The 20,079-nt window shown below is 39.8% G+C and overlaps 3 protein-coding genes across 4 annotated transcripts in view; all 3 read right to left on the bottom strand.

Annotated features, from left to right (window-relative positions):
- The window catches only part of LOC109406843 (lachesin), a 291,521-nt gene that overhangs the window by 36,767 nt on the left and 234,675 nt on the right, over positions 1-20,079 (bottom strand). The gene's annotated exons all lie outside the window — the stretch shown is intronic.
- On the bottom strand, positions 11,229-15,511 carry LOC134291318 (uncharacterized). Its single transcript, XM_062858910.1, has 2 exons — positions 11,459-15,511; positions 11,229-11,400 (listed from the first exon to the last, which is right to left on the bottom strand). The coding sequence occupies exon 1, from the start codon at positions 15,368-15,370 to the stop codon at positions 11,603-11,605; it is 3,768 nt and encodes a 1,255-aa protein (XP_062714894.1). The 5' UTR covers positions 15,371-15,511; the 3' UTR covers positions 11,229-11,400; positions 11,459-11,602.
- Positions 15,394-17,946, bottom strand: LOC134284161 (uncharacterized). The gene is made up of 3 exons (XM_062842530.1): positions 17,766-17,946; positions 15,562-17,707; positions 15,394-15,494 (listed from the first exon to the last, which is right to left on the bottom strand). The coding sequence occupies exons 2-3, from the start codon at positions 17,489-17,491 to the stop codon at positions 15,394-15,396; spliced, it is 2,031 nt and encodes a 676-aa protein (XP_062698514.1). The 5' UTR covers positions 17,492-17,707; positions 17,766-17,946.

Here is a 20,079-nt window from a genome sequence, read left to right as displayed (position 1 = left end):
CGATCCAAGCGTCTCGTACAATCGAACTGCTCCGGAAGATAAAAAAAATTTAATAATCAAGGTACAACATATCTTATTACAGACTAATAATAATAAATAAATGCCTCATTTTACGTTGATTACGTCTCTTGGCAATCATTATTCTATTCTGTTTTTTGTTATGTGATTTGTTTAAAATATTGGTTCTTTAATAACTTGGTTGTCTAAACGGTTTTAGCCATGATTTATCCCATTATCCGAACAAAGTTCAGAATCAAACTATGACGGTGTGAAGGCGTTTATTTGACAAGTGAATAGCACATTGTACAGGAACATATGGTTATCGATACATCAGCCTAATAAGATGTAGAAAAATGTTTTGTTAAACTCTTTTGTTAAGGAATCAATGCTTGTCGAATAAATTTCTTGTTAAACTTTTAAAAAGTGTTTTAATTTATCATTGTTAATACCGATGAGGAAAGTCGAACATTGACTACTTTCTCAATTGAAAAATCATTTATACAGTAATGTGTAGAGCACAGGGTATGAAAAACGGATCACGCCGAAAAACAAACGCTTTGTCCTAAGCGGTGCATGTTGGTAACAAAGGCGCTCCGCAACAAACGCATGTCAGGCGATGAGAGCAATAAAACAAACATCGCTTGCCGTGCTTGTGCCGATATTTCGGATTTTCTGCTGAAATTTTCGACCCACATCATCGAATTCATAAGTATTTGGACGAATTAAGACTCTCGCAAACCTCAGAGTCGAGTTTCAGTTGTAAAACAATGCGAAAATCACGATGTGAATAGAACGAGACAAATATTCCTACCGTTTTTGTTGTGAACAAACTCGGGAGCGATTTTGTCATTATCTGCTAACGAAAAAACAAAGCGTTGTTGCCGTGCCTCCTTTGTTGCCTATTTTTCGCTTGCGGTGGCATATTCTGCGTACACTGGTAGAGCATAATTTTAGTTCAGCTATCATTACCATTATCAAGCAACAATTCAGCAAGTTTGCTTGTTTTATAAATTGTGCGTCAAAAATTTTGGTCGTTGACAGAAGTTCACGACTTTCGTTTTATTTTGTAAACTAGTGTAATGGGAAGGGTTTTTTTTAAAGAAATTCTTGCAGGGATTCCTTGAGAAATTTCTAGAGGGCATTCTTAAGATATTCCTTGATTAATTTCACCAGGAATTCATTTGAATAGATTTCTAAGGATTCCTTCTTAAACTCCAGCAAGAAAAACTTTAAACACTCTTCTGGAGATTTGTTTAAAAAGTTATCGATTTTTTTTTCTAGATGGATAACTCCATTGATATCTCCACGGATTCTTTGAGAAATTCATTCAGGAATATTTCCAGAGTATTTCTACGAAAATTCTTCAAGAAATACCTGAAGAATTTATTTCTGGGATCTTTGCAAATGTTTTGTAATGCGTTCCACCAAGGATTTCCCGAAATGTTTCTCCAGGCTCTTCTTCTATGATGTAAAACAAGTAATTCCACTAAGAATTTGCATCCCTTGACAGATACGTATTTCGACCTCAACTGTAAGGTCGTCTTCAGTGTCTCGCACTTGTCTCGACTAGACTTGATTGAAGTCGAGTCAAGTACGAGATACCGAAGACGACCTTACAGTTGATGTCGAAATACGTATCTGTCAAAGGATGCAAATTCTTAGTGGAATTCAAAGGCACAGTACTGAACACGATTTTCTTTTTACTTACCACTTACTTTACTTTACTTAAGAGTTAGATTTCTTTCAGAATTTTCTGCTTAGATTTCTTTAGAAATTCGTATGTGAAGATATATTTATCTCCAGAGATTTCATCAAGATTTCAAAATTTAGAAGTTCCTTCATGGAGTATATGAAAAAATAAAAATTCTGAAATTCTTCAAGTAAATTATTCACACAACCTAAAGGAATTTGTTCGGAAACTCTTCCCAGGGATCTCCAAGATTTTTTGAGAAATTCGTTCAGTGATTCCTGCAGAAACTCCCTCATGTTTTTTTTAGAAAAAATGAAAAAAAAATCTTGATAGACTTCTGGAGTAACTCTATCAATGCAAGAATCCTTGAGAAATTTCTACAGTGATTCGTGGAAAATCCGTGGAGGAATTCCTAAAGAAATCCCTTAATAAATGCAGACATTGCAGACAAAGGTACTTGTGATTTTTTTTTTTAAGAAATCCTTCATTGAGTTTCTAAAGATTCCCTGGAGGATTTTCTGAAGGAATCCTTAGAAGCAAGGATGGCAGAAAATCACTTCAAGCGATAAATGATACAGGATACGAATAATCCAAGATAGCCTTGTTCTTGCAGTAGCATGATGCCGACGCCTCACACCGTGCTCGTATCACAGAACAATTAAAGCATCTGATGCACGCTTTATCGCGTGATGACCCGTTATCGGATCATGTTACAAGTCATGATAAATTTTATTCATCACATTGTTTGCCACTTATGCACCCGTAAGCCGCATTCATGATTCGAAATGATACGTTCATAAGCATATCTGGAAGTTAAATCACCAAGAATGCTCAAAAAGTGAATGAAATCACTAATTTATCATTTCGACTTCATGATAACGATCGCATCGTGCCCGCACATGCCGAGCGAATCATTATTCTCGGACCGAAGTTTGTTACGATGCTTGACGACAAAATGTTAGATTTCCATCCTTGCTTAGAAGAACTGCTGGAGGTACTTCTGAAGGATTCATCGAAAAAAAAAACTTGTACAGTTGATGAAGAGATGTCTTGGAAGAATATTTTAGAGAACCAATAAAGAAATAAAAAAAGAGATTTTTCAAAGAATCTTTGAGAAACCTACAAGAACTGGAGAACCCTCTACAAATATACTTTGAAACATTTCTAGACAAAATCTTTGAATAAAGCTTAAAAGATTCTCCCAACAATTTGAGAAAATCTTTTGGATAAAAATGAAAAAAAAAAATCCCTGGATAAAGGTTAATGCCTAGAGGAATACTTCAAGGAACTATTGGATAAACTCCTGGAGGAACTTTACAGAAAAATCTTTCGAGAATTTCTAGAGGAATTTCCAAAAAAATCCCGAGAAAATTTCTAAAAACATGGAGCAATCCTTTAGTAAGAAATTCAAGCAAAAATTTCTGGTACGGTTCTTGAAGATTATTTTTTATAAGCTCTCTATTTTTGTGTTTTTTAACTAATGCTAATTCTTCATACAAACTGAAAGTTTCTAAATTTCTGATAGAATCTCTGAATGTTTGTTAAAGAAAAATATCTCCTGGAATTGCATTTTTCAACACGCGTGAGAAGAAATTCATGAAGATAAATTTTCGGAGAAATGCTATAGAAAAACTCCTGAAAAAAATTTGGAGGAATTTCCCCAAAAATATTTAAAAAAATATATTAAGAAATACAAGCATAGCTTATGTAGCAATCCCTGAAGGAATTTTCTCTTTAATCCTTTAAGGAATCCCATGAGGATTTTCGAAAAGAATTTCTGCGGAAACCCGTTAATCAGTTTCAGGATATTTTTTGAGAAACTCCCAGGAAAGTCTCAGGGAAAATTCTTGGAAGAATCCCTGGAGGAATTTTCACAGAAATCCGGCGACGCAAAAGTTCAGAATTATTAAGAATAAACATATTTATTTTACTATTCAAAACCATAACGTTCTGCTATTTACACCGTTTAGTGAAAACTTACTACAAATAGTAATGTTCATGCAAAATTCGGGACACAAACATGTTGTTTACATGTTGAACCCACAGATTTCTAACGGGGTCTGACAGGATTTACGGAAACTTTGTGTTTTTTGGCTTTCAGTCACAGTTTCTAAATACAGACAAATACAGATTTTCTAAAATCCTGATACAGATTTTTGGAAAAATCATCTGGCATCCCTGCTCAACACCACTAAAGAAGCCAATTGTTGAATATTTTTATAGATAAATTCCTGCTTTACATGTAGACGTAATAAAAATAAGATATCCGTGATAAAAATTACATGACTGCGATAAACTGGAAAAATTATCAAAACATGGACAGTTCAGCGATTTTGTTGAAGATGTCAATTTCTAGATATGTATTAGCAACGAGAGTTTTTGTTTCCACACCAGCGTTGTTTGAGGGATCTCTTTTATTAATAACTAGCTGTCCCGGCAAACTTTGTCTTGCCAAATAATGGTGGTTTGACAATTGTTAAGGTTATTGCAGCATGGCACTCTAGATTGGTTTTATTTTGATCGTGTTGATTTTCTTCCCAGCTCATTAAAATTAATAACATTCAATATTTTCAGACCTTTTTAAATGATTTTCGTAACTTTTTCTACTTATAAACACAAACACCAAATTTTTATTGCTGTTATTCAGCAAAATTTTGCTGATTTTTTTTGTGCTGCATCTTCAGCAATTCTTCCAGCAACAAAAAAATTGCTGGATGATTCAGTAAACTTTATCTCTCGAGAATGCCAGTTCTTTTGCTGGATAACCAGTAAACCAAAAACCAGTTTGCTGGTCAATCAGCAACTGGTTAAGGATCAAATTGACAGCTCTTTTGCTGAACAATCAGTAAAATTATATATCGCTTGCTGATAAATCAGTGATAGAATATTCAATATATTTATTGCTGGTATTTCCAGCAACGTTTTCTGTTGCGGGGATTGTTTTCACAAAAAAAAAATAATCGAACGTTTTTCATGATTGTTTATTTATTGATTAGCTTAACAGTTGTTGAGCTGCAGAATCATCAGAATCCGATGTTATTGATCCGATGTAATTGTCCGCAAAATGATCATCGTCCTGGAAACAAAAACATCATAACAAACACAATAACTTGAATTATAGAATAATAGCATACTTGTCCATTTTTCTGTTGGGACACTTTCAGCTTTACATCTATATTATAGAAATTGGAGACACATTCACTATTTTTGTAAATTCAATATAATCGAGCACAAACAACAAGAAACTCGCAGCCGATGCTTGGAACGTTGAGAAATATTTTCCTTTGACATTTGCGATTGACAGCTTGAACAGTTTGCTGGCGTTCAGCAAACATTCGCATTGCTGATATGCGTTCAGTAAATAGTTTTGCTGGTTTTCGGCGGAATGTAAAATCGGTTGCTGACTGACAAATTGATTGCTGATTATCAGCAAAAATGTGAATTGCTGAAACAGATTCAGTAAATAATAAAGCTGAGCTTCAGCAAAATGTCGAAACAACGCTGATAATCAGTAAAATAGTCCATTGCTGATTTGTATCCAGCAAAAAAAATTGCTGGAACATTGAAGAAAAATTTGGTGTGCAGCCACCATGACTACGAATCGAACCGTGCAAGAGTCATGCTGATCGCTTCACCCGTTCGTGAGTTTTGTTGCCTCAAAGGGACATCAAACTCATTTTTATATATATAGATAGATAGATAGACTAGCTGTCCCGGCAAACGTTGTACTGCCTGCCTACTGTGTTTATTGACAGCCAGTTTTGTAGAAAAGCCCCCTCAGAATGGAATTACAGATTTTACCGTTTTTCTTGCCTTCCCGGTCACTTTTCCCAATTATTTTTTCGCACGAACACGTCGGAGCCCTCTACAAATGCAACAGTGAAAGAATTTTTTGAATCCGTTGACCCGTTTCCAAGCCTATTCGTGACATACAAACACCAATCCATTTTTATTTATATAGATTGCCGGGCAAAATTTGGTCAAAACATTTTTTCGAAGAAAATACCGATATTGTACTATTCTAAATATTGTAGAAAAAATAATTCAGTAGCTGATTTGATGACCTCATATGTCAAATCCACAAGAAAGGCATGAAAAAGAGTGTGCTTTTAACAGAAAAATTTACATTCTCGGTATGGCGTACAAGGTACTGTCGCTCGCTGGGCAACAGGCTCAGACTAACATTTGTTTACACCAATTATTAAACACTGAAACTTCTTTTATGCAGGTTTAATTTATGCACCTTTTTGACGGGCTTGGTGGTCTATTTAGTGGCTACCGCTACTGCTTCGTATGCAGAAGGTCCTGCGTTCAATCTCTGGCCCGTCCCATTCCTTCTACTTTGCATCTTTCTATATACTTTTTCCCTTCTCTCTACTACAACTCATGAATAATCATATGTTCATAGCCATCGCTAGAACCAGAAACGGTTTAAAAGCTGTTTATCTTCCTCCCAACTTCACTGTACAGTGTTAATCTATCAGAAAACACCTACGAGCTATGCAATTAAACGAACTGTGCTGCATTAGCTTCATAGTGATAATCTAATCACACAAATCTGTCACCTTACGCCTGGCATCTACGCACCAATGAGTGAAACCCCTGCCAACCACTCTGCCTCTGCCACTAACACTCCGACATCTTCATTAATTTGTGTAGACGCACAGGTATATTCGATCTACTGTGAATACAAACCATTACAATCATCACTTCCTTTGCCTACCTCACATTGACCTGCAACCTGACGTGGCAGGCGGTATCCGGCCATTTGGCCGAATGCCGTTTGGCCGAATTCTGATCAAAAGTATTTTAAGCATGGGTTAACTCTGGATTACATTCTAGCTGCCAATATGACCATTAGAAATATTTCCTTCTTTTAATCATTGGCTATTCTTTCTAGTTTTACAATTAAGGGATTAGCTGGCGTTGAAACTGTGAATATTTTTAGCAGAGATTTGTCCTTCTTTTTATCATAGGCTGTTCTTTCGACTCACACTGATATAGAAAACAGTGGCAGGATCACTTAAGTTTATCATTACTTTTTCGGCAAAACGGCATTCGGCCAAACGGCGTTAGGCCAAATGACCCTTTCGACTAAATGGCGTTCGGCCAAACGGCATCCGGCCAAATGACCCGGAACCCACGAGGCACCATTGTCGCCTAAAAATAGAAAATCACCAACGCTCACACACTGAAGATTCCTGCCAGTCCCCGGCAGGAATCTCATTGGTTCTTTGTGAGAGTGTAGTTGATCTGGCGATACTGGAGTGGCATCCACTGGCGGTCTATCAAACTCAAGCTTAAGCTCAAGCTTTTAATTTATGCATTCTTTTTATGTCTTTTGAGAAAAGAGAATTAAGTTTTTATTTATAGAATTAATGTTGAGGAGTAGCTGTTGGTCTCAGGGACGTTTCAGGGGGTTTTCAGAGGCCTACAAGGGGGTCTGATGGGATTACAGGGGTTATTTAACTCCAGCAGCTCAAATACCGAAAACGTTACAAATATGAAATTTTGTATGCTCTTTGTACTCGAGAAGATCTTTCAAATAAGACTTAAAAAAAGAAAATCGGTTCACGGAAGCCTGAGTTTCACCTGGTTGAAGTTTGCGTTGTAACGTCACGAAAAAAAGTTCTGTGGAAAAGACCAAATCGTTCTGGCTTGGACGGCTTCTGAATTGGACAAACGTAGTTCTACCCGGGTAGAGGTGAATGGCAAACCAAAAACAAAAGAATAACAAATTTTATTGTCATAACTTATTTTGTCATTCATGAGTTCTTCATGAATAGCTTAAAACAACATGTGAATAGCATAATATGATATCATAACAAAATATGCCATTCGCTTGTCATTTATCAAATTTGGAAGAATAACTAGTGAATGTCTTATTTTGCTATCATAACAAATTTTGCAATTGGTGAGATATTGTTAACCTTTTACGAGTTTGATGAACCATCGCAGTTTGGCACTTATCAAGAACAACATAATGACAAAATTTGAATTTTGGTTATTCTAATTGTAACTTCTGGATAGTTGACAGGCGAAAAACTAATTTTGATATTGTTCTGTTTTCAATAACTCAATAATGGTATATTTTGCAATTCTCAACCTTCAATTTTTTTGTTCTTGGTTTGCCATTGTAATGCCAAAATTTGCCATTCTTCAGTTATTTCACAGAACAATACCAGTTATTATTTTTGCCCTTTTGGCACTTATTTCAAACAAACCAATGGCAAATTTTACCATTCAGTCATTCTTTTTGAATGGTAAAACTTGCAATTGTTTTGTAATTCTTTTCTGCCCGGGAAGGGATTAGAATTTCTTGAAAAGTATTCTACAAGCTGGAACTTTTTTCACTTTGGATATATTGTATTCAAATCAAATTGTAATCAAAGATCAATATATAATTGTTAACTTTCAAAATTTGATTTGATTTGATTCACTTATTCCTTAGATATACATAAGAGTTAATAGAACACAGTCAAAAATATGATTCTGCTTAAAGCGCTCCATCTTTGTGTAGAGCTAATTAATCAAGTCCAAAATTGTAAAAATAACAGATAACAAGATGAGATAAGTAAAACTAAAAATGAGTATGCCCTCTAGTGCCTCCTAGTGGAAGGATTTGAAATATTATACCTCTCAAAAAAATCAGAATATGGCGATTATCTGCCTCTGGCTTCTGATATTAGCGCGACAGTCACTAATCATAACAGCGTCACCAGATTTAAAAGTGTATAATTCCATTATATGGGGTTTGACAGCAAGAACACTCATTCCACTGAGCTACTCTTGCCGTTCGTCACAAATACATTCAAAAACATCTGTCACTTCGCGAAATCCACGTGCTTTTGTTTTTGGCGGGAACACTTTTTCTTTTGTTTTGCCTTGCGACTGTCATGCGGCGGTATGCCTTGCGAGCGTACGATCGCCGCAGGACTCTAATAAAAGATAAGCGCGACAATAATACGGCCCATCAATTGAAAGTTCTTGACCAGCCAAACAATTTTGTCGAGGACACCAACGGTCCAAATAGTTAGGATCTTTAAATATATGGGATGGATATAAGGTCAGTGTTACATCTGTTTTTGATGTAACAAGAATCACCGACAAACAGACGTAACACCTACGAAATTGAAACTCATATATCTCGGGACTCTAATTACTTAGACTTTAGACTTTTAGAATGTTGATGTCTTTGGAAAAATGGTTTATCTTGTCAAGAATTTTCAGTTTAAAAGCCGTTTGGTTCAAGTTTCTAACTGACTAGTGGTAGTTGAAATTTTGAAAAATAATGCACTTTATATTTATTCAAAAAATATTCAACATGTTGTAACTTCTTATAAAGTACCCAAAGATTTTGCCAAAAAATAGTTTCTCAACTAATCAAAATTTGTTGAAAACTTTTTGAGGAATTCTAAACTATTGTAAACTTTTAATAAGCGTCGCCCAGTGTGTCTGAATCTCACATCCAATAGTAAATAAGCTGTAAGTTTTTGACTTATCAAACAACTTTGCCAAAGACACTAACTCTCTAAGTAATTATGACTCTGACATATATAGGATGGATTTTTTTTGTCAGAATTAGGTCTATTTGTCTCTGGAATCACAGAAATTGATGCCCCTATGTGGTAGGCAGATCCTCAGGTATGTCTTTGGTTCAATAACTGCTCGCACATCTTAAAGCGTTTGTAATTGAATCAATGACATTGCATAAATTATAGAAAAAATGTTTAATTCGACGGCGTGATTAGTTTTATGCTACAAAATCCAAATATCTGGCGGTGTGAAGTAATGAATATCAACCGTTTAGTCTTTGGGACAATATTAGATGAATATGGGTGGTACTAGGCCGAAGATGGGTACCATTAACCTTCATGAAGGAGTTTTCATACTGCTGATAGCAATAACTTGGCCCTCCGAGCCATTTATCACAAAACGGATTTTCAATAGAATAAAGTCCCCCTTGAAGCACTGAAGATAATGCAATGATATATTCACAAATTCGGGTAAATTTGGCTGATTATTCTGATTCTAACATTATGTACATTTTCGTGACGTTACAACGCGAGCAGAACCCTGTTTGAAACTGAACGGGCGTTGTAACGTCACGAAATGTAAAAGTCGATTATTCAAAAACAAATCCGAAATTTAAATGTTTTATTCCATAGAATTGAAGAACAAACCAATAAATTTCAATGCTGGAAAAAAAAATCAGAATATCATAAAAATCCGAGCAGATTTTTTAAGATGTTGGTAGCGCGTTAGAGAGGGTCGGATTCTAGCGCGTTGTAACGTCACGCTACAAATACGCACTTCGAACACGTTTTTCTAATGAAAACTAAATGTTCAATAGGTCAAATGTATCAGAAATTTTACAAGGAATCCGAATATGAAAAAATATTTTGCGGTTTACGCTCGTTTTCATGAGTTATGGAGGAAAATCTGACTACGAATGCGTCAAAACGTTGTAACGTCACGGTAGAATGTGTCATATCGTTTTTCCCTTGAAAGACGCCAAATAAATCAGGCCGAAACGTCGAGAAATGCAAATTTAATTGTTTGGATTCCCTAGACTGAGAAAGCCAGAATCACCACAGATATAGACTGTTTCAGAAATTATAAATACACTAACGATTACCTGCCATTTCAATTTGAGCACAATATCCAAAAAAGTTTCTTCTAGCACTTATAGTACACATGCTAACGAAGCAAATAATACCAATTTTGTTGATGTTTGTGGTAAAAGTTAAAAAATAGGGCTCTGTAAACTAGATGATTAAAATTTGAAGTTGCACAAAGTGGTCAAAAAATGTAGCATAGTAGAAAAGAAAAAAATCTCACAGATAAAATATTTGATTTCCAAACACAATAAAAATTGCTGTATCGATAATAAAAGATATTTCTCGATTGGTAAAAGTAATTTTTACTGGAATATTTGATCAAGAACCACCATTACGGGCCTTCTCAAAACAAAAATTTTTGTTTCAAATTTCTCAACAACACCAGTAGCAACAAACGTTAAGCAAACGAATGTCTTAATTACTGTTTACTGCATTCGTTTTGTGGTATGACAAGCTTTGCCATCTGAAGGATCGAATGAGCTGAAAAAATAAGTTTGTTTAGATTAAATGCGTTCAGGAAAGCTAAGAAACTGTGTGGTAGTTCTTATGTTCCGTAGAAAACCTTAAAAAATGAGAAACTTGACCTCCGAAAAAATGTTGTGGAAATGCCTTTATCGATTTTTCCCAAATTTTGATCAAGGCATTCCTTAGACAACTTGTTGAGAAAGCGAATGTGATAAAAATTTAGATAATTTTTGGTATTTAGTGATAAAAAATGTTGAAATCATTAAAAAACACCTTTGTGCAAATGCAAATTTGAAAAATTAAGTTAATTGTTAGAGAATTCGACTGTTCTTTAAAATATAAAGACAATTGAAAGGAAATATAAAAATATGGAGTACAATATGCTATACTCTGAAAGAAGTTGGTAAAAATCATTAAAACAGTTTGTTCTTTCGATCAGTAGAGAAGAAAAACGGACTGAATTTCGATAGCACTTTACTTCAGCGATGCTTCAAAACTAAAAAAAACAGATTATAATAATTAGTTTAGTATATAATATAGGTTAGGTCAATTATCGTACTTTTCAGTGATTCCTTTTATTTCAAGTACAAATTATAACCGATCAAAGAACTTTGCTTGTTTTAACTGCAAGATAAATGCGAATTTAGTAACACAATTGAGGAAAATGAAAATCAAAACTCACAATAATTTAGCCAATAACTTCAAGAAATACACTTTAGTTAGATGAATTCAGTCAATAATGTAGCGTGGCATATACTTATAGAAATGGTTTGACGTTTTGTCTTGTCACGTATATCTAGGCTTGCCAAACTGACAAGCGCTGACGTTATGCGACCAGGGTGGCCATCTCGACGGACTTGCTGTCCACATCCTCCCCCGAGTGCATCTGGACATCCTCCGAGACTGCACTTCCGTTGACTACATCCAGGACGGCGAGTTTCGATACTGGCCTTCGCAGGATTCCGCTCGAAGTCTTCACCGTCGCTTGACGAATTCGTCCATCGATGCCCTCCGTAACCTCTTCAACCATTCCTCGTATCCAGCCATTTCTTGTTCCTTCGTCGGCGATAAATACAAGATCACCCTTCCGTACAGGCCTGGTTTCCAAAAACCACTTAGGTTGCCTTCTGATCACCGGCAGATACTCTTTCATCCAGCGCGCCCAGAAATGGTTCAATTGGCGCTGAATCAGGTCGTAGGAAACCCGCACTTGTAACGCGGTTGGTATTTCCACCGAAGGTACCTTAGTCCCCATGGAACTGCCCAACAAAAAATGGTTAGGGGTGAGGGCTTCCGATTCTGCTGATTCGAGCGGTAGATAAGTTAACGGTCTACCGTTGACGATGCTTTCGATCTCAACGATCAAAGTCTGGAGCCCTTCATCGTCTAGTTTGCCCTCCGAGTAAGCGCCTACCATTCCCGATTTCACCGAGCGCACCAGCCTTTCCCAGGCGCCGCCCATATGGGGCGCCCCTGGCGGATTAAAGCTCCATTTGGTACATGAATTAGTGAAGGTTGCTGTTAGTCCACTATTGATCTGATTACGCAATATTCGGTCCGCACCGCGAAAATTCGTGCCGTTATCGGAAATGAACTCGATCGGCGAACCTCTACGGCACACAAAGCGTCGGACACACGAGATGCAGGAGTCCGTCGATAAGTTGAAAGCTACTTCAAGGTGGATTGCTCTCACGGTTAAGCATGTGAATAAAGCAATCCATCTTTTGGCATTTGACCTCCCAAGCTTTACAAGCAGAGGGCCGAAATAGTCTACGCCCACATAACTAAAGGGGCGTACGAAAGCAGCTAATCTCGCTGGTGGCAAAGGAGCCATAGGAGGAACGGCAGGGCGAGATTTTTTCAGCTGACAGATTAGGCACGCCCGTGACACGAAACGCACTAAGGATCTTAACTTGGGTATAGCGTACGTTTGGCGGAGTTCGTTTACCACTGTCTCGGCAAATGCATGCCTGAAGCGGCGGTGATGATGGTCAACTATCAGTTTGGTGACGAGGTGCTGTTTCGGCAGGATCATAGGAAAGCGAAGTCCGAAGGCGGCTTGTTCAGCGGCGGCGATTCTGCTGTTTTGCCGAAGGATGCCACATTCGTCCATAAAGGGCACTAACTTATGTATCGAGCTGGATTTGTGTAAATGCTGTTGCTTTTCCCTTGGCAGCGAACTATTTTTCCCGATTATAGTCACTTCATCGGGATAGGCTTCGAGCTGTACCATCCTTATAATCGTTTCTTCAGCGGTTTTCAACTCCTGCTGCGATGGTGATCCAACCGTCCTCAAGCGCCGCTTGTCGATGTTATTCCTGAATCGTAGAACGTAGACCATTGTATTTCGGAGCCTTTCCCATTTAGAAAATCGTTCGTACTTTATGATGGGATGGACCTCGACATGGTGCAGTACACAAGGACGAATTTCATCCTCAATGTCGACGTGGGGCACCGCAGGGTCTGGCCATTGTTCTTCAGGCTGGTACATTATCCGGGAACTGCTGAACCATTGACTGTCCGCGTTGACGTAGGGACAGCTTCCCCACTTCGTGGCTTCGTCGGCCGGATTTTCTTCTGACGGAAGCCATCGCCATTCGTTACTTTGCGTCGTTTCCAAAATTTCACCTACTCGATGAGCAACGAAAGGTCGATAATTACGGGGGTCTGCTCTAATCCAAGAATACGCCGTTCGAGAATCAGTCCACAAAAATCTTTTAGCGACAACGATTGGATGGTTCGTTTCGACGAACTTTATTAGACGAGCAGCAAGAACGCACGCTTGGAGCTCAAGTCTCGGAACGGAAAGTGGCTTTAACGGTGCCACCTTCGCTTTCGCGGCTACCAACGTGCATTGTACAATACCATCTTGCCCGACAATTCTCAAATATACGGCGCACGAGTAAGCGGACGGACTCGCATCTGCGAACGCATGCAACTGTGCATTGTAATAGGTGCACTCGGTTGCGAGGGCGAAGTAACAGCGTGGAATTCGTATAGTTGCCACCCATTCCATCGCATCGATCCACTTACGCCAACGTAGAAACGCCCCATCTCCTACCGGTTCATCCCATTCTAACCCGGCTCTCCACAGGTCTTGTACGAGGATCTTTCCATGTATTACGAATGGAGAAAGCAGGCCAAGAGGGTCGAAAAGTGACATTACGCATCGCAAAATTTGTCGCTTTGTCGGCCTGGCACCTTCGTTGATCAAGCTCGTCGTTTCGTCGTTCATACGTGTGCAGAAAAACAGTTCGTCCTTCGACGGGTCCCATAACATCCCCAGCACCCGCTCAGTTTCCAGACTGGCATTCGGTCGTCGATCTTCGGACAGACATATTTTCTGTTCATGGGTTACTTCGGTTTCCCCCATGTGCTCCATGACAGCTCGACTATTGGATCTCCAGTTGCGCAAATCAAAACCTCCGTGTTCGTTGATCATCCGGACTTCCGTGGCGATCTTTTTCGCTTCTTCGACGCTCCCAAAGCTGTCCAAGTAGTCGTCAACGTACGTACTTTTGAGAATCCCTTGAGCAGCTCTTGGGAATCTGTCAGCGTGTTCTATGGCGTTCGTGTTCTTGGCATACTGGGCCAATGCTGGTGAGCAGGCGGCCCCAAATATAGCCACGTCCATTACATATGTTTCCGGCTCGTCTGTAGGCGCTGCTCGCCATAGAAAGCATTGCGCATATTTGTCCACCTGGCGTATTCGCAGCTGGTGGAACATTTCCCGAATATCTGCTGTAACCGCTACAGCAAAGAGACGGAAATTGAAGAAAACAGCAAGAAGGGAAACTAACTGATCAGGACCCTTTAGAAGAAAGCTGTTGAGTGACATACCCTTCACTTTAGCCGCGGCATCCAGAACGATTCGGACCTTGTCCGGTTTTTTGGGGTTGATTACGGCGCCGATAGGAAGAAACCATATCTTCTTTGCATCCACTTTGCTGAGTTCTCCTGGCGTGACCTTGTGAGCATATGCCTTCTCCTGGTATTCAGCGATCTGTCGATGTAGGTTCTCCTTTAGTTTGGGATTTCGCTCCATCCGTCGCTCTAAACATTGAAGTCTTCTAACTGCCATTCCGTAGCTCTGTGGGAACTCGATGTCATCCTTAATCCAAAGAAGACCCGTCTCGTAGCGGTTTCCAACGCGCTTGGTAATGGTTTTCATCAAATCCCAAGCGCGACGATCGTCGTTCGACATTATCGCTTCTGGAGGTTTCACGCCAACCTCCTCTATGGCGTAAAATTCTTTGAGCGAATCCTGTAATTTGTCATCGCACGAACATTCGCATATGTGTAGACTATACTCGCTTCTGGTCTTCCCTTGTTGACGACCATACACACACCACCCTAGACGCGTTTTAGTTGCGATAAGGTCGGAGCCAAGCCCCTCCTTAATCCTCAATGGCACGGCAAGGCGCAGGTTGTCAACGCCTATCAAAATCTTCGGCTTCGCGTTATGGTAGCTTTGTATCGGGAGCCCTTTAAGATGCCCGAATTGTCTCAACGCCTCATCAAACAGGAAAGTTTGCGTTGGGAGATTGAGGGATTCCACCGTTTGTGCGTCCCGCAGTGTATAGCGTTGTTTCATGCTACTTCCGGATATGACGGCGGTCACTGCTTGGGATTTATGTTCGACTCTAGATGTATTGCCAGTCCAACGAAGACACAAAGACCGCGAATGTCCATGTACGCCGAGTTGGTTTGCCAGTTCACTTTCAATCAAAGTGAGGGACGATCCTTCATCCAAAAAGGCAAATGTGTCTATTGTTCCAGCCGGACCGTGCAAAGTTACCGGAATTATCCGGAAAAGCACCTTCGAACCCATCAGCTGGTGGGTATGGTTTTCAACGACTTGGGTCAGGCGCTGCGCCGAATGTAGCAAAGAGTGGTGACGTAACTGGCATCCATCGACATTACACCGGCTTGCAATTCGGCAAGAGCGCCTTCCGTGCCCGAACAAGCAATTCTGGCATAATCCTAAGGCTCGAACCTTGCGCCATCGTTCATCGACAGTATACGCTTTGAAGATACCACATTCCTTCACATAGTGACCCGATTTGCTGCAAACCATACATTCTCTTTGTTTAGCGACCTTGGGTCCTGAAGCCTCTTCAGGGACGTCAGCATTGTGTGAATTTATGAAGCCCTTCGACGTGACCTTCTTAGCTGGTTTCCGAACTTCTGGTTCAAACGAAATCACGCTGGATGCATCTTGAACCACTTCCATCATGTAGTCGCTGAATGTCTTCAAGTTTACTATCGGAACACCACGTTTGTATCCCGCCCACATCAGTTTTTGATCGGCAGGCAGTTTCGACACTAGCTCCTGCACGAGCGACGGGTTCGACAAGTGGTCGTGTTCGTTAGCAGCCTCTATATGGTCACATAATGACTGTACCGCTACGCCGAACTCGATGAGTCCGTCCAGTCTATCCGATCTCGGCGCCGGGATTGATCGAACCTTCTCGAGTAGAGCGTTAATCAAAAGTTCTGGTCGCCCATAACGCATCCTGAGCGTTTCGATGACTTGAGGAGTTGCTGCTGGCAATACCAGCCGACTTCGGACGCTCTCTAACGCGGCGCCTTTAAGACATCTTTGCAACCGAAGCATATTCTCCCCATCGGTGAATCCGCAAGCGGCAGTGGTGTAATTGTAGTTCGATATAAATATCGGCCAGTCAGCGGGGTTTCCTGAAAACACCGGAAGGTCGCGCCCGAGCGATTGACGAGCCGCGAGTTGCTGCTGAGTTGGTCCTACAATTGGTGGTACGTAGTTCCCGAGCCTACGATACTGTGGGTTTCCAACGGAATTGTTGGATCCTTCTATGCCGCTTGAATTGACTGGATGCGCTATCGGAGGGCGCCGCAGTTCGGCGAAAGCAGGCGGCACCGAGCTATCCAGCGGTACTGGTTCGGGCCTACTTACCGCTTGTCGGGGAATATGCTTGGGAACAACTCCTTGCGAAAATAACCGTGGCAGCTGTAACGGCCGTTCAGTATTAAACGGAACACATGGATCGTTGAATGGCGGCGTAGATGTAGCATTCGGCCTTCCTGCAGCTGGGCGCGAATCGGGAATGTTGAGTTTTTCTAGCTGTGCCCTACAGAGTTCTAGCTGACGATTCAACTCGCTTAGTTGGTTTTGAGGCGGTGGTGGCATCACAGACGCGCGCTGATAATGGGCGAGCTGCGCCTGCAAATCTTTGATCACCTGTACTGCATCTGGTTCTTTGGGAATCCCTGGTGGCTGAATTTGAGAGGCTGCTGGCGGGTTTGCTGTACCTCCTACCGCGCCTTCTTCTCCTTCGTGACCGTTTAACCAGTCGTTCAACACCCTAGAACCTGTACTTCCGACATCTTCTGCCGCCGATATGTCCAATAAGCGCTGTTGCTCGTCGAGAAACTTCCGTTGCAACTCTAACTCCATCCTTTTCTTCTCGCGCTCGTGCCGTTCTCTGAGCAGGGTTAGGTTTCGAGCTAAAGCACTTGCAGAGCCTTCACCACCCGGAGAGATAATCGATGTTGTGGTGCACTTCGAGCATGACCAAGCTCTGTCCGCGATAGATCCGGTGACACCGGCGCAAGTAAAGTGCCACCACGAACCACATTTATCACACTGAACGAATTCTCCTGCTTTGTCCGGGTGCTCGCATGCCGCGTAGTTACAGGCTGGTTCGACCTCAACCTCCGGTGTATGTGGTTCCGACATTGAAAATTTTGAAGTTTGTTCTTTCGATCAGTAGAGAAGAAAAACGGACTGAATTTCGATAGCACTTTACTTCAGCGATGCTTCAAAACTAAAAAAAACAGATTATAATAATTAGTTTAGTATATAATATAGGTTAGGTCAATTATCGTACTTTTCAGTGATTCCTTTTATTTCAAGTACAAATTATAACCGATCAAAGAACTTTGCTTGTTTTAACTGCAAGATAAATGCGAATTTAGTAACACAATTGAGGAAAATGAAAATCAAAACTCACAATAATTTAGCCAATAACTTCAAGAAATACACTTTAGTTAGATGAATTCAGTCAATAATGTAGCGTGGCATATACTTATAGAAATGGTTTGACGTTTTGTCTTGTCACGTATATCTAGGCTTGCCAAACTGACAAGCGCTGACGTTATGCGACCAGGGTGGCCATCTCGACGGACTTGCTGTCCACACAGTTCATTTAATTTAATAAACAAAGTGTATTTATAATTTCTGAAACAGTCTATATTTAAAGAAAAATGTGAAATTTACATGCTATGTTTTACCCAAAAACTTGCTCAAAATTGATAGATCTACAACTTTTACAAAGATTTTATATAGCTATTCTTGCAAATAAGAAAGTTTGGTTTCCAATTTCTTAGAAAGTATGGACCACCCTAATTTTCATATACATTGGAAAGAGAGCCTTATTATTAGGAACAACTCTGTAGAAGTCCATATTTGTCTAAAAAATCATTTGAAGGCGCTGAATGCATCTTTCCTCGTAAATCTGGTTCGTGGACCACTGTGCATTCGAAGCGTCGCTAAGACTTCCTAGAAACCCCATAAGACTTTCTGAAACGCTCCTGAAACATCCTAAGATCCCATGTAACGCACTTGAGATCACCTGGCAGCCCCTGAAACTCCCTAAAACTACCTGAGTCCCTTTGGGATATCCCTGGAAGTCCCTGAAATCCTTTCCCGTCTCTGAGGCCCCTTGGAATCCCCTAAGAACCCTTGAAGCACTTCTGAAACCTCAAGACACCTCGTGACACTGGGACTTCTTGAGATGCCCCTGAGATCTCCTGAGCCATTTTTGAAATGCCTGTACCTCTGAAACCCTCTGAAACCTCTTAAAACTACCTGAGACGACCCTGAGACTCCCTTAAACACCGCTGAGTTTCCATGTGACCTCCTGAAACGCACCTGAGATTCTCTGTAAATCTCTGGAAGTTCCCTGGAACCCCTGATCTGATCTCAAGATAAACTAATCCAAAGCCGAACTAATCTGACAATATCTTGTTTTTTTTTAATATTTCATTCATCGTTAAGTTTAAAGCGCCCTACGGAAATTTTGAAGTTTCTGTTAGATTGTTGAAATTTCAAAAATTTGACTAAACAAAGTTTTGATAAATTGAGTAACACATCTCATAAAGACTACCAACATTTTAATATATTCTTTTTTTCATTTTTTCGACAAAATCCGCATAGCTAAAGTTAGCACAATTTTTTTTTGCTGAAAGCATTTACCAGAGACTAGTAAATTTACTTTACTCGAATAATGCAAGAAAAGGTTGACTATGTGTTATTGTTTGAAATTAATTTATGTTTTCCAGAAGCTAGACAGCCTGGGCAGCATTTCTAATCTAATCCAACACTTAACAAGTTTCTCATCCATCTTCAAAGCTCCAATCAAACAGTAGCAGCTTTGAAGAGGGTTACTTTCAGTTACCACTATTCACAGCAGTCCTCCTCTGAATAATTAAATCGCTTTCAATTTCCCGGCGCTTTCTGCCGCATTTAATCGGATTTTGATTCCGACGATTACCGCAAAACAATGCCCAGCCAAATGATCGCACGCACGTGCCTGCTGCTCTGCCCCTACCTACATGTAGCGTCTATCGTAACACAACCGTTTGTGTGGATTTAAGCTGGAATTAAGCCCGGCCTATAATCACCTTCTTAGTGTAGCAGTGAAAATGAACGATTATTTACTGGGCCCGGAGATGATTTTCCCACCCACAAGGATATTCGGTAGCAACATCTTGACGTTAAGAACTGTCTGTTAGGGTGACATTGGGTGATGTTCGAATTATGACACTCGAAAGCAAACTATTATTATTGTAGCTTTATTATCAAGATTTTCAGCCCTGTTCTTTTCTTGAATTCGACAAACTGTTAGGCATAAAAATACTGTTTATATCAAGGAATGGATGAAATGGTACGATTAGTGTAACAATTTTACCGAAGAGCTCAGTTAAGCTCAAAGTTTAGCAAGAGTTAGATCGATTTTGTCAAGTGTTTTAATATGAAGCTCTGGATGTTTTTAACTTATGTTTGGCGTAACGTTTACATTGTGGTAGAGCTTGCTTTACAGCTTATTGCGCTAAGAATCGGACGTCTGAATGTCTGGATTCCTATGTATAGACTGTTTCAGAAATTATAAATACACTAACGATAACCTGCCATTTCAATTTGAGCACAATATCCAAAAAAGTTTCTTCTAGCACTTATAGTACACATGCTAACGAAGCAAATAATACCAATTTTGTTGATGTTTGTGGTAAAAGTTGAAAAATAGGGCTCTGTAAACTAGATGA

The sequence above is a fragment of the Aedes albopictus genome, chromosome 3, assembly GCF_035046485.1.
Source record: "Aedes albopictus strain Foshan chromosome 3, AalbF5, whole genome shotgun sequence".
Lineage (NCBI taxonomy): Eukaryota > Metazoa > Arthropoda > Insecta > Diptera > Culicidae > Aedes > Aedes albopictus.
This window is presented reverse-complemented; position numbering and strand designations above follow the sequence as displayed.

Coding starts and splice junctions, on each gene's coding strand:
- LOC134291318 (XM_062858910.1), bottom strand. CDS start 15,370: ATGAAACAACGCTATACACTGCGGGACGCACAAACGGTGGAATCCCTC.
- LOC134284161 (XM_062842530.1), bottom strand. CDS start 17,491: ATGTCGGAACCACATACACCGGAGGTTGAGGTCGAACCAGCCTGTAAC. Junction 15,495..15,561: donor AATTCCGGTAACTTTGCACG/GTCCGGCTGGAA, acceptor TTTGATTGAAAG/TGAACTGGCAAACCAACTCG.